Source organism: Astatotilapia calliptera, chromosome 9 (genome assembly GCF_964374335.1).
Source record: "Astatotilapia calliptera chromosome 9, fAstCal68.1, whole genome shotgun sequence".
NCBI lineage: Eukaryota > Metazoa > Chordata > Actinopteri > Cichliformes > Cichlidae > Astatotilapia > Astatotilapia calliptera.
This window is the reverse complement of record NC_137430.1, coordinates 20,945,072-20,958,900: the sequence shown is the minus strand read 5'-3', so window position 1 is coordinate 20,958,900 and position 13,829 is coordinate 20,945,072. Positions and strand designations below refer to the sequence as shown.

The following is a 13,829-nucleotide window of genomic DNA, read 5'->3' as shown; positions in this document are numbered from 1 at the left end:
GTGGGAGTTTTATCTGACACTTTAGTGTAGTCGCTTTAATTTTTCCTCCAAGTGCAGTGGTGTAGGTTATCTGTTGGCTTATTTACAACCTGTCTGATTGTCTCTGACAGCTCGTGTTTTTTGCTTCCCCAGCTCCACTGTAGCAATGTCATCCTGTTTCCTGTTACTTCTGGGAGTACCAGTTATCGTAATATCACAGAATTAAGGACCGAAAACGTAAAAACCTGAGTTCTAATATACCAGAAATTGCCTTTTTAATCCATTGTTCTGTTGTGTACAGTCAGTCAGTGAGTCTAAGGTTGTACATATCATTTCATCATTAAAAAATAAATCTAATATTGACAGGTTTTTAAATTAGAATAATGTGACCGCAGATGAACAGTAAATCACGTTACACATTATTCATTATTTAATCAAAACTAAACCAATATATGGTCCTGTGGAAAACTAAGTGCACCTCAATTGCTTGTAGTCTTTAGCAGCAATAACTTGGAGTAACTTGAGGTAATGACTTTCTGCGTGACTATCAGTCTCTTCTATTATTCTAACGTTGCTTCACTTCATGGAGCTTTGTGGATTTACAATTGGATTTAGCACTTAAAATCCCATCACAATATTTCAGTTAGAGGCCTAAACTTTGAATATTTTCTTTTTCTGCCATTCTGTTGTAGATTTGCTGATGTGCTTCTGATCATTGTCCTGTTGCATAATGCATTTTTGGCCAAGCTTTAGCTGTTGGACAGCTGTCGGCCTCACCTTTTATATAGTTGATATTTTGGATTTTGGTATCCAAAGATATTTGTGGTCAGCGCAGTTGGTGCACATTCCTGTGGCTTTAAATCAATCCCAAATCATCACCTACTCTACCACCGCTCTTCATAGCTGCTATGAGTTGTTCGTGCTGAGATGCTGTGAGCATTATGGCTTAACATCTTTTGGTCTTGTCTGCCCAAATAACATTGTACCCAACATTTTGTTGTTAGTTAAGATGTAAATGTAAGCTAGTCTGCCTTGTTTTTTTTTCTGGTAACCCTTCCAAACAAGCCACACTTGTTCAGTCTTTTTCCAATTGTACTGTCGCCCTAACTTTAACATTTAACATGCTAACTGAGGCCTGTAGCGTCTGAGTTTTTTTTTTTAGTTTCTCTGTACTTTGCACGGCCTGAGCTCTCGGTGAATTTCCACTCCTCAGAAGATTGGTAACTGTCTTGAATCTTTCTCACTGTAGAATAATGGACTTTAAATTGTTTGGAAATGGCCTTATAACCCTTTCCAGACTGATGGTCAGCAACTATTGCTTCTGTAAGCTCATCACTGATGTCTTGCCTCCTTGACAGTGTGCTAACACACCTGAATGCCCCAGACAAGCTGCCAAAACCTGTGCTTTTATGGAGGTGCTCACACTTGCCTACAATCAGTTAAAGTGCATTTGATTAGCAACATGTGGCTGATGCTTTCCCTCTTAATTCCAATAGGAGTGTGCTTGGCTTTTCACACACTTTTTCTGCATTATCACTTTAGTTTTTATGAAATAAATAATGAAAGGATGTAATTGCTGTTGCTGTTTTTTGATGGTGTCCTTTCTTTATACCACCACACTGTATAACAACACATGATCTGACCGTTGGAGATATCTTACGTCATACTGCACTGAAACAGTTAAAGAACTGAGGACAGTCTGATGGCGCTGCACGAGGCTGTGACTGATTAGCTGTGTAATATACAGAGATGAGAAGAACACCAGTGGGTGCTCCGTCATTGTTACTGGTTTCACACACACACACACACACACACACACACACACACACACACACACACACACACACACACACCCTTACGTAAGTGCAAGTGGCACAGCTTGGGGCCTACTAATGACTTGAATTTGGCCCCGGGAACGCCATCATCATCTGATGGAACCCGATGGAACAAACCAAACTGCAGTGCTGCACATTGGAGATAGAGAATGAGGCGGGAGCAGCTGACATCTTGTTTTCACATGGTGCTTTTGGGAGCTGGCACAAGTCTGTTACACTCCGCAATGATTTAATAATCAGCCTTGTTGTTCCATATGTTTTCGAGCTCATTCTGTGGCCATTGTGTCCTTGACTAGCTGGGAATTGCTCCTAAGAAGTTGTGAAATTTGCTAATTCTCGACCAATTGCAACCTCCTCCTTTATTAAAACACAAGGCATGCAGATAAAGAGTGTATATGAATGGTTGGGATTATTTCTGACAGACAACAACAAGCTCAGGAGAAATTACATCCTTTCTTGTTTCGCTCAGTCACAAACTCCAAGCTTTCTTTTTGCCATAAACATTTATTTGTGGCCTAGATTTTATCATGTTTACTGTGTGTCTCTAAGACACACCCTTCCATCCCTCCAACCACCGTGTTTAGGCTCTTTATTTAGATATACTAAGAGGGGAAAGCAAGGGAAGGATGAAAGCGGAGAAGGTAAAAGCAGTTAGACTAAGAAATCTTGTCACGCGGAGAGGCAGGGGGAACTGGTTGAGGAAAAAAAACATTTGAAGCAAAATGCAAAAAAAGACATGATGTGAAGATGAAAAACAGAAAAGAAGAATTATGTAGAATTATGAGAAAAGAACGAGAAATGTGGAGGTAATCGGCAGACGACAGACAGATTCCTGATGTAATGTCTTCATTTATGTCACTTGTTTCATAGTGGAACAGCTTGCAATATGCTAAACTCCCCCCAATCCTTAACTGGTCCTGATTACTGGCTGGGTCTGCAATTTAAGTGGCCACAATAGACATCATTGGTTCTATAATCAGCCCCACAGGGAAATCAAGAGGAGATGTGGATAGAAAAATGATGTGGGTAGATTCTTCCTTGACTTGATTCCTCTGTGAATCACCCACAGCCAAAGACACAAGGTGGCTGATATGAATGAGTCACACCAGTTTCGCTTTCTTGGTTTTAGAATATGTACCGTTTCAATTCTATAATGAAGTGAACCATTGCAGTACTGTAGGCAGAGCTGCATGGGGAAGTATAGTTATAGGTACAGTGGAACATAGACAGGAGTACAAACTTTATATTTACTCTGTGTAACATTTATTGAATTGTTTTGTCACATTTTAATTAATTGAATTACACAGACTGGTCTGAAATTTTGGGAAAGAGATCAAAATTAAAGGCCTGAAAAGTCTCTTCAGAAGCAACAGAGGTTGTGTATGTTGGTGTTGAAGGTTAAATTGCCTGACTGTAACATGGGAGATTGTTTTTCTCCTGTAAACTACAGGCTATGATCTTTTAACCATTGCCAAAGTTTAGACTTTTCCTTTTCCTTAAAAATATCTAAAATTAATCAAATAACCACCATAATGCTTGATTAGGAAACTGATTGATTTGAAAGTTGGAGTTCTGATAGTAGTGGCAGTATCAGGTGTTCATGTGGAGTGCATGGGTTGTTTAATTTGATAGTTATTCGAATATCTCCGATGTTGTGCCTGGAATCTGCCTGCTTTCTGGTCACAGCTCCTAATGCATCTGTTACCACTGGAAACACTTTGGACTTACACATCTGCTCCAGTTGTTTTTTTCAGTCCCTGGTACTTGTTGCTGTCTGCTGGGATTAGCACATCTATCACAACTCTGGTCTTCTGCTCCTTGGAAACCACCACTATGCTGATTTAGCAGCTACTGCTTGTCTGTACCACAGGACTTTAGCTCTGTTGTTCTCAACCACCTTTCGTGGCATCTCCCATCAGGGCTTGGGGATTCCTAGTCCATGTGTATATTTTCCTGTACACTATCCCAGCCTCTTGGTTGGGCCTGTTAGTCTATGCTGTCCCAGCTTGGCTCTTAGATCCTGCTACTATAAGTTGGATAGTCTCTTGGGTGCTTTTATACACTCTGCAACTTGGATTCTGTCAGTTTCAGTAGACTCCTGCTTCTATGGACCTGGTGCTCAAGGCTTGTGCTGTTTTTTTAACCTGGCCTTTTGTAGCTATTGGAAGGATTTCTTTATGTCAGCCAGTTCCTCTATCTGTCGATGGTACATCCCAAGGATGGACTTGGTTGTCCGTGATAGTTGCTGTTTAATTGACTCTGTCTATGAGTTCTCTGTTCGGTTCTGAGATCACCCATTACCACTATATGTTACTCCCAGGCATGATATAGTTTGTTTGAGTTTGTTTTCTCAATCAAACTCATTTAGCTTTAATAATACTTAAGATATAATAAAACATGACATTTGGCTCAAAAAACTATTTGGTGATTCAGATACACCAGATTCCTCTTTTCCTGTCATCTGGTGGAAAAAATGATTTTCCTTAAAAATACAGTGGAACTATTAGAAAACATTGATGGAAAACCTCAAAATGATCAATTGTGTTGATCAAACAAAGCAGCAGCATGACTAACTCATGAATTTTTCTGTGTCTGTGGAGTATCTTCTAGTATATTATTCTCAATATTAAAGAGCCAGGAGGACGGTCAGGCTAAATGGAGACATGTTTTAAAATTAATAACTGTCCATTCGGCACACTTATTCTTATCTCAGTAGTTTATCTGTTCTTCCACTTCACCTCACCTTTCCAATCTTCCATCCAAGAATGAGTAATCTAGTTTGCTTTGCTGTGGTAACCGCGCACTATTTTAAGGCAGAAATGCATAATTAAAGCTGACCTGACATGAAGGCAGAGACTAAGAGTTGTATAAGCAAAGTACCTATATGCGGATGGTCTTATATGTGTGTGGAATAAGAGAGGCTACAAAAAGACGTGGCTCTCACCGTTAATTTGAGAATTTATATATAATCTGTGATGTATTCTTTCCTCACTTGGTTTAGTAGACCGCCATGTTCCTCAAGAATGAAGTGAGTCTGCTTTTTAGGTTTTATTTGCTGTGATTAATTCGTTCTTTAACTTGCATCCAATTGCTATTTAACCTAAACAGCAAGCACCCTTTTTTGCGGGTACGCAAATGCACACGTGCACATAGACGTGAAGCATGCTAAGCAATCAGGCTGAAAGCAGGTGACAATTAATGAGACATCTATTCATACCTTTCATACAGGATGTGTATCAAATATATTTCTGTGTTTTCATGTCACAGTCTCTAAATTAAGTATACCTCACAGGCATACAGAAACAGACGTTCATATCTCTATATACAAGAGTTCTCATGATTAAGCGTTTTAGAAAGTGCTTACAAGGAGCTTCAAGGACAAACTATCTAAGCTACTGTGAGCGGTTCTCAACAGAACTACGCTGTTTGATTAGATAATGGTGTGTCCTGAAGCAATTGTGGATTGATCCTTATCTTTCGGTTCACACACTTCCAAGTACTTGAAATTGCCTTCTCTTGCATTCTTTTCATCGCCCCCTCTTTACCTCTGCTCTTTTTCTGCCTTTATCATCCTTGGTTTTTCACCTTTTTACTAATCTCTTGCTTTTCCTGTTTTTACTTTTTTTTGTTTGTTTTTTACCCCTTCCTTTTTTCTTTCTTTCCCTCCCTTATGGCAGGATTTCCACAGAGCACTCACCCAAACTGCAGATCCGGAGTCACAGCTATCTGCGGGCGGTGAGTGAGGTTTCCATCAATAGGAGTCTGGACAGCTTGGACCCAGCAGGGCTGCTGGCTTCGCCTAAATTCCGCTCCCGAAACGAGAGCTACATGAGAGCAATGAGCACCATCAGCCAGGTTGGTGGCACTCTGGCTTCCATGCCTGTTTTTTGTTAGCCTCTACGGCCCTCGTACCTCTACTGTTACATCCGATAAGGCTGTGCAGTGGGAGGAAATCCCATCGGTAGCCATTCTAAGACCTAAATTAGCAATCAGGTCACCATCCGGCAAATTATGAAAAAAATATAAAAAAAACCCCCAATCTCCTAATTAGTGTGTACGTGTGCATGCTGTTTTCTGGAGCTCAGATGATACCGATATTTTCAGATTGGCTAATTAAACAGGAGGGGATGCAGACCTCCCTCAGTTCCCTCTTTTGCCATAATACGCTCTTTCTGCATCAGCATATTTTGCGAACCAAAATGACAAGCTTAAGCTGTTCTACTCATTTAACATGCAGCAATGTGATTTTTATGAATAATTCAAAGTCGGATAGGTTCCAAATAATAACGGGCATTTGAGGTGATGTGACAGTTATTGAACATACTGAAGAATTGGCCAGGAAACAAGACACACACTAGCCTGGTGGAGGTCTGTTAATGTATTGCCAGCTACAAAATAAGATGTTAGTCATTTGGGATTTTGAGCAGTGCTTGATACATTGCATTATTTGTAATGACAGGGGAACTTAGTTTATCTTTTTGCCTGGGGTAATGGGAATATGTACTCCCCTCTAAAGCCCAGGGGCAACAGTTTGCCTCACCATCTGAATGATGGACCCCTGAGACATCCCTTCAAGTCCTGGCATGGAGCAGGCCAAGAAGAGAATGTCACACTGGACCTGGCATCAACAAAAAGAATAAAGGTGCTGCTTAGGTTCTCTATTTCACTGTTTGCATCTAGTGTCAGCTGGTGTCAATAGACTGACTCAAGGTCCACAAACCTTCCTGATTCCCAACTCTACAAATGTGCACTTACACCTCTGACTCTACACTCTGCTTACCAAGTCCTGCTTCTTTCATTTGTGTCACTCCCTGTGAAGATATCCTGGGAACTATCCTATTATCTGCCCTCACATAACCCAGTCTGTCCCACACACCCATCTTGCAAGTCTGTCGCAAGTTTTCTGAGTTGTGTTTGCTTTAGAGCCTGTTTTGAAGCTGCACTAGCTAATGATGTAGGTGTAATTAGATGTCCTTGAGTCACATTTCAAATCCCAGTAGTCTTAGCTTTGACACTTCCCATTCTCACCTTTAATAACACGCGTAGTATTTCACTGTGTTGTATGGCCCTTTGAAGTTTTATCCTACAGGGATTCTTCCCCCTCTGCACCCCTTGGATAGTCTTTTATTTTTCTCCAATGTATTTCTATTTTAAGTGGGCTATATGTAAATTCCTATAAATGGCTTAAAGCTTCATAAGACGGCGTGGAGGTAAAAGCAGTGACAAAAATGAATTGCTGTACTCTGCACTGACATGGAAATTCTGTGATTTGATGTGCTAAAAAAAAGCTTGAATAGTGTATGATGCATTACCAAAAGGCACAGAGTTGTAGAACATAATTCACTGCAAGCAAATATTTCGATGGCTGGATTTCAGTCAAAAGATTTGAAAGATGTTTTGTTAAAAGTACTTTTGCGGTTTTTATTATTTCTCCTTGGCAGAGATGCATTTATACAAAACAAAAAATTTTTTTTTCTCTTTTCTTTTGACCAAATGTGGTGAATCTGCCTGCCATAAATTATGGGTAACGCTGAAACCCCAATGTTATGTTGCAGCACCCAATTTGCACTTTAACTGTGTTTGTATATAAAACTCCTGCCTGGTGAAGCTTTGAGCAGTAGAGTAGTACAGTAACAACAATTCTTGCAGCACTAAAAGATGTTTCTCTGGCTTTTGCTTCTGTAACATATTGTCCATTCACCTTTCTCTTACACTGTGCTGGTACGCACCTGTGCATTGTTATTTTTCAAGGTGTTCTCTTTTTCCTCTGTGTGGATGTTTGTGTGCACATACTGTATGTATGTCTGTCTGTTTTCCCCTCCTCCACAGGTGAGCGAGGTGGAGGTGAATGGGCAGATCGAGGCGGTGTGTGAGTCAGTGTTCAGTGAGATGGAGTCACAAGCAGTGGATGCCCTAGACCTGCCCATGCCTGGGTGTTTCCGTATGCGGAGCCACAGCTACGTGCGTGCCATCGAGAAAGGCTGCTCACAGGAAGAGGAAGAGGGGAGCGTCACAGCGGGAAGCAGGAGGACCAACTCACCCCCACGCACCACCACCACTGTTAGAACCATCCAGAGCAGCACAGGTAGGTGGGAACATGTGCTTAAAGCATGCATACTCATGTGCTGATGACTGAGTGAACATACATAACCTATTATAAATTCATATGAGTTTAGAAAGTATATTTTATGGATGCACTCTGATTTCTGAAAGAATATCTTAATACTGCACTTTACTTGCTTACTTCACTGGAATGTTTATCCATAAACACGCAATACACACATGATTGATGGTCATCAAGTCAAATCTTCTCCTTTCTTTCCCTCTTCTGCAGAAACCCAGTCTTGGTTATTTCCATAAAAAAGAGCTGACTCGGTTAGCCAGCTGCAGACTAGTTTCACTTTGCAAACACAGACCCTCTATATTATTATCCATCTGACCCAGTTTTCTTCTCTGATACAATAAGATGAATGCCGGACTGTTTTTTTTTTCTCGCATAAGAGCTTATTTGAGCTGTAAAGCTCACTGACTGCTGGATCTTATTTTAGCCCTCTTGTGTGCCTCATGGTCTGGAGTGCTTAGTTTTCCAGCATTACTGCATGCAGTATTGATGCTGAGTGGTGCTGGCATCCAGCACTGGGTGCTTCTATGCTTCCCGCTGCAAATCCAAACGTCATTCCCTTACACGGTGCACGTTGAGTCACCATAGCCTGACGCACATTGGTGTTCGCTTTCATTATTATTTAATTATGCCAATTAAAAGACAGCCTCTCCCCAAACCAGGTTGACAAAGGTTACAGCCAGCTAATTAAACACATTAACTGCAAATTGGAAGAATTGCAAAACTTGTTCAGTGAATTAAAAGGGCTTACTACTGACTCTGAGCAAACATTTATTTAAGGCTCTTTAAAAACTGCTCCAACTGACGTCTTTGCAGACTATCATTTCCTGCTCCAGTTAGTGAAATTAGACAAAATATGAATTTGCACCCCACTGTTTCTATCATTATATATCAAAGAAGAGGCCAAGTTAGGAATGCAATTAAAGGCAATGGAGGATTCATTTGATTGTTCTGTTGTTTGGTAGTACTTATTGATCTATAAAACGGAGAGAGTGATAAGAGGAAGACATTCAAAGCTCCCTCCTCGGAGGAAGGAAGAGATAATGAAGATCATCTATCAGGTGAAGTGTTGTAGGGACTAAAATGGGGTTTTCATCCTAGACAGCTGCTACACGTGGTACAGGAAGTCTCTATTTCTCTGGCTGTCTCACACATGGCTTGCAGGGCTCGCTCTTGATCTGTAACACAAAGGCAACACCTTTAAACATTTGTCAGGTGACTGGTGACTAAGCAGAGATTTCTTTGCTGTAGCACATATTTTAGAAGCGGTTGCCTCATAGCTGTTGACATTTTAATGAACATCCTTGTGATGCCTTAGTTGGACAGATGATGGACAGATATTTTATTTTTTGGAATTTCAAAGATGAGATAATAGCCCGGTGTATGGTACTGATGAGGCAACATAACACAACTCCTTCCAGTTGACGGCAATATTCTGTCTCGGGTTTGTGTCGTACTTTGTCGACCTCTTGTTACCCTTGACCCTAATTTCCCACCGACCTCCTGGTATCTCAAAATCAGTTGCAACTAAGATTTAAGCACACAACATGGGACATTAGAACAGTGATATATTACAAGGTGATGTGGAAAGCATTTAACTGTGATTGGTACTAAAGGTAGGGGATTGCTTCAGATTACTGTCACAACTATACTACTGTACACTTCGTCACCTCAGATTTTCACCACAAATTCATCAGTCACTGTAATTAATTATCTCAACCTCTCCTTTGTCTCCCACTGGGGCGAGACCGCGATTAAGAGTAAAAGAAGAGATGGAGACTGGAGAGAGGAGGGAAAAGTCTCTATGTGTCTGCATTTTGAATGGATGACTTTTTTAATGTGATCATCTGGTTAAAGTTAGGTAGGAGTTGTTCTCCTAATGCAGTGTGTAAAGTACAGGGATGGCAGATGGTTTCGAACCACTGAAACAACACCCTCCACATCTTAACACTCCTTAAAAACCCGATAATCAGATTTTACAGAGGCTACGAAGATTTCTGTTTTTGTTCCCAGCTATTGAAGGATATTATAAATTTCTTTCTAACTGCTGTTTTTGGAAATGAACTGGAAATCTCAACATTTTAGTCATTTCAGTAAATTACTGGCAAATAAGCACAGGGGGGGATATGGTGCTGTTTGGGATTAGAAACAATCAAAAGGCTAGAATGTGTTTCAGCCGTCAAAGGCAGCATGTGCGGTAGCTGTAAACATTGCCTCCTGTCCATATTAATGTAGGTAACATGTGCACATAATGGGGATTTGCTGTAAAATTATTGTAGGCTAGCATTTTACAGCACTCAGTACTCAAAGTACCCTTTACCCACGGGAAAATACAGCAAACAATATGCATTTTATAATTTCATATTCATAACAGACATTTGACATTTGCAGTCTCTCGCTCTCTCTCTCAGCTCTCACATAGTAGGCTATAAAGAACATATAACTGTCGGCACGGTGACATCCTCCTAAGCAAACATTCACAGCTTTTACAGTTTAGTTTATTTCTGTTGTTTCACGATGTGAACACACGCACATTAATACATTTCACAGGAAATCGTCTGGGAGCCCAAAGCGAGAAATGAAGACGTTGTTGTGGTGAATATTGCATGATGTTTCTGAAGGCTGGTTCAAGCACCGGTTCCAGAAAAACAGCCCGCACTTATGGTTTTCAGCTCCCACTTGTCCCCACGGCAAAAAGCCAAAATATCACACACACACGCACAGACACACAGCAGGCAAGAGACCTATCAGCTTCCGCTCATGCTTCTCTCCGGTTTGCCCACTGCACTGCTCCAGCCCATTATTATTGATGATCTTTTTAATCCCGAGGAAGGAGACCGAAGTAAAGGGTCATCCTTTGATCTCTTCTCTTTGAACGTGAAGTAGCTGTGGCTGCTGTTGCCTGCGTCCGTGCCCGCTTAAACTGGCACATACACGCACACACACGTTAACCTGCAAACTCACTAACGCAGACATACTGCTATTGCCTCGAACAGACACGTTGGCCAAGACATCAGGTCCTTTGGATCGGTTTAACAAAATCTGGAGCAGATCCTCTTTCTAAAGCTTCGGAAAATCCATAGCAATCGGTTAATGTGAGGATTTTACTGCCTTTAAGCCCTGGCTCCTTCACCCCCACGTCATCTCCAGTTAACATATTCATCACCTCCTCACCCCTGCTTTGTCTTGTCCTCCCTTGCCTTCTTGCTCAACAGCTCGAGCCGCTTCCTTTATACCAGCGAAGCTAGGTGTGTGGGAGAATCAACCTGTTGTGGCACTTCTTCAGGAAGAATAAATGACCTTGTATTAGAAACCGTATACATGCATATCTTAAGTCTGGGAATTTTGCCATAGCTTCTTATAGTTTCTCTTTCTCTCCCCCTTGTTTCCCATGCTTGCTGACCTACTGTCATTTATCCAACCTCACATTTCCCAGCGTCTATTTTTCAGAGGTGCCAAAGGATTTGGTTTAAAAAAAAAGAAAAGAAAAAGGTATTCACGCCCTAGCTTCATGTAATCAGTTATAGGACAATATTTGATTTAATGGCTGTGAATTTTTTACAGCCCCTACCAGAGGCATTGTGCTGAATAAAGCATTCCTTAAGGCATGCTTGTGTTCCATATTGCCAATGGTCTTGCAAACACTCAAGGGAAAACAACCTCTTTGTTTAGTTCTCTTATGCAGCTTCTAGCATACTTTTTCTATCTGCTTGCACTGCACAAGAGCAATTAAAAAAAATTAATACTAATAAAATACTTGTCATAAATAACTGTAGTTTAGATTGGCCGCTTTTGTTAAAAATGTTTTAGTGTAAGTAAAAGACAAAAGAATAATTAAACATGCAAATTAATATAAAGGTTTAGTTACTAAACCTTTATATTAAGAACGGCTGAGTTGCTTTATGTGCTGCATTTAAAAAAAAAAGGAAAACATAAACTGAGAAAGGATTAAGAATTTTCTCATTTGATTAGGTTTGTTCTTAATTACTTCTCTACCACTTTCTAACGACCTTTGCACACTAAATGTGGTCTTGCTGGGAGTAAGTGTAGGCTAACTTCTTGTAACCAGATCAAATATCTAATAGATTCTGCTAAGAAAACCTCTGTAAATTTGGTATTTGCACCAAAAGTCAATAGGGGATCTCATAAAAAGCACAGTATAAATGACAGGGAATCTTATTTCCTGTAAGAAAAGGTTTAATGCTTGAGGAAATATGCTTATTGGTTTTATTTTTATTTTTTTAATCTTATTAATAAGCATAGCTTAATTAAAAACATAATTTTTGCAACAGTAGTAAATATTTGTAATTTCCAAATATCTAATACCAATGGGTATGAGGGATTTCTGGGAGATTAGAATATAATAACATCTGCGCTCTTACTGTAGTGGCAGTTAATCACAGTAGGAGTTAGTGGAAAGGTGTCACCAGAGGCAATGACAGAAACCTTGTTGGTTTTGGTATTTCCTATTAGTTACAGACAGCAGCATTTTCCCACATTTGGTTTTCTATGTTTAAAAACACTCAACATACTGGTCTGAGTGTGGAACACTAAACTTACTGCGATGTTTTCGGGCTTTGCTCTGTTGAAATCACTAGCCCTGCATGTGTATTCCAAACTCTGCCTTACAGTAGAGAACTGCAGGCTGAGATAAATCCTGTACAACACTGCCCCCAGGGGCTCAGTGAAACACAGCACCACACCTCTGCTCTTTCTTCCTTCAGAAGCTCCGTGAGTGGGCAGATGAAAAACTACAAGACAGCTTGACCTAATTAAAAACAATCACTGGCTTTTTTCCAGGAGCTCTGTTCTGGGAGAGCTTGTGCGAATAAATATCTCTAGATGTGCTAAATATATATGGCTGGGATACAGACCGCTGAAGTCTGGCCGAATCAAGATCAAGCCAAGCATTGGGCCAGATTTCCCCTCACACCTCCACCAGCCCACGCAAATATCCCAGAGCAAGGCAGAATTTTGTGTGTCATATGTCAGGGTGACTCATATGCTATAAAAGGGAAGAAAAATGCCACTTTAGGCTCTCTCTCTGTGTCCTCCTATGTTTTGCTTTTTCTCTCTCTCAAGGTGCGTTTAAGGAGGAGTACAGGTGAAAGGCCTTTGTGGCAGCATTAAGTTTGACAGATCCATCAGTCGCATGAATAATGACCACAGAGTAGGTTTTCTCAGCTTCAGGCTGCGGTAGTCAGTTACTGTAGATTTGGCCATCTGCTTGCCGGTTGTGTCCGTTGATGAGTGATGAGATCAGAGCAAGGTCAGGACTGAAAATGTAGGGCAATCAACTTATTTTTTATTGTGTCGTTGCCATGTATTCTGACTGGTGGCCAATTCTGCAAGTTCATTTTCAATATAAAATGAAAGGGATTAGATACAGACAGATGTTGGGGAGAAAAAAAGATTGTATTTTATATAATCTGCATACAAGAAGATTAAAACTTCAACAATCCCACAACCCCCATAGGAACTGTGTGCAATAACAAAGGCTAACCCTCCAATAAAATTGCTGCCACTTGGGTTTAGGAACAGCTTAGTGCAAAGGGACACTTTCTTATTATTAAACCACAAGGTGGCAGTCATCACACTGAGTTTATGAATCACATCCTCTGTTTGGCTATTTTTGTGCTTTCAAGTTTTCACATTAAAGGAACTCCAGTTGTATATGTAGGGATGTCAGTGGTGTTGCTTTCAAATTTGGTTGTCAAAAGAAGTTCTCAACTTTTGGCACACCATCTCACCTGAGGATAGCTAGAATGGGAAGACTTCTAATTGGCTTCCAGTAGGAGCATGACTATATTGTCTGGCTATTGTACATATTCTAAGTATTTCCACATTTTAAGGGATCTCCTGTGGTTTAGGGATTAAATCTCCAAACATATGAC

General features: G+C 40.5%; 1 protein-coding gene across 3 annotated transcripts in view; it reads left to right on the top strand.

The window, feature by feature from the left end:
- Nucleotides 1–13,829, top strand: part of dlgap1b (discs, large (Drosophila) homolog-associated protein 1b) — a 99,970-nt gene that overhangs the window by 59,660 nt on the left and 26,481 nt on the right. For 2 of the 3 annotated variants that reach the window (XM_026179769.2, XM_026179771.2), the window contains exons 5-7: nucleotides 5,492–5,669; nucleotides 6,331–6,456; nucleotides 7,644–7,899. In XM_026179769.2, the coding sequence (XP_026035554.1) occupies nucleotides 5,492–5,669; nucleotides 6,331–6,456; nucleotides 7,644–7,899 (560 nt within the window). The remainder of the gene's footprint in view (nucleotides 1–5,491; nucleotides 5,670–6,330; nucleotides 6,457–7,643; nucleotides 7,900–13,829) is intronic. The other variant, XM_026179770.2, reaches the window with a different exon arrangement.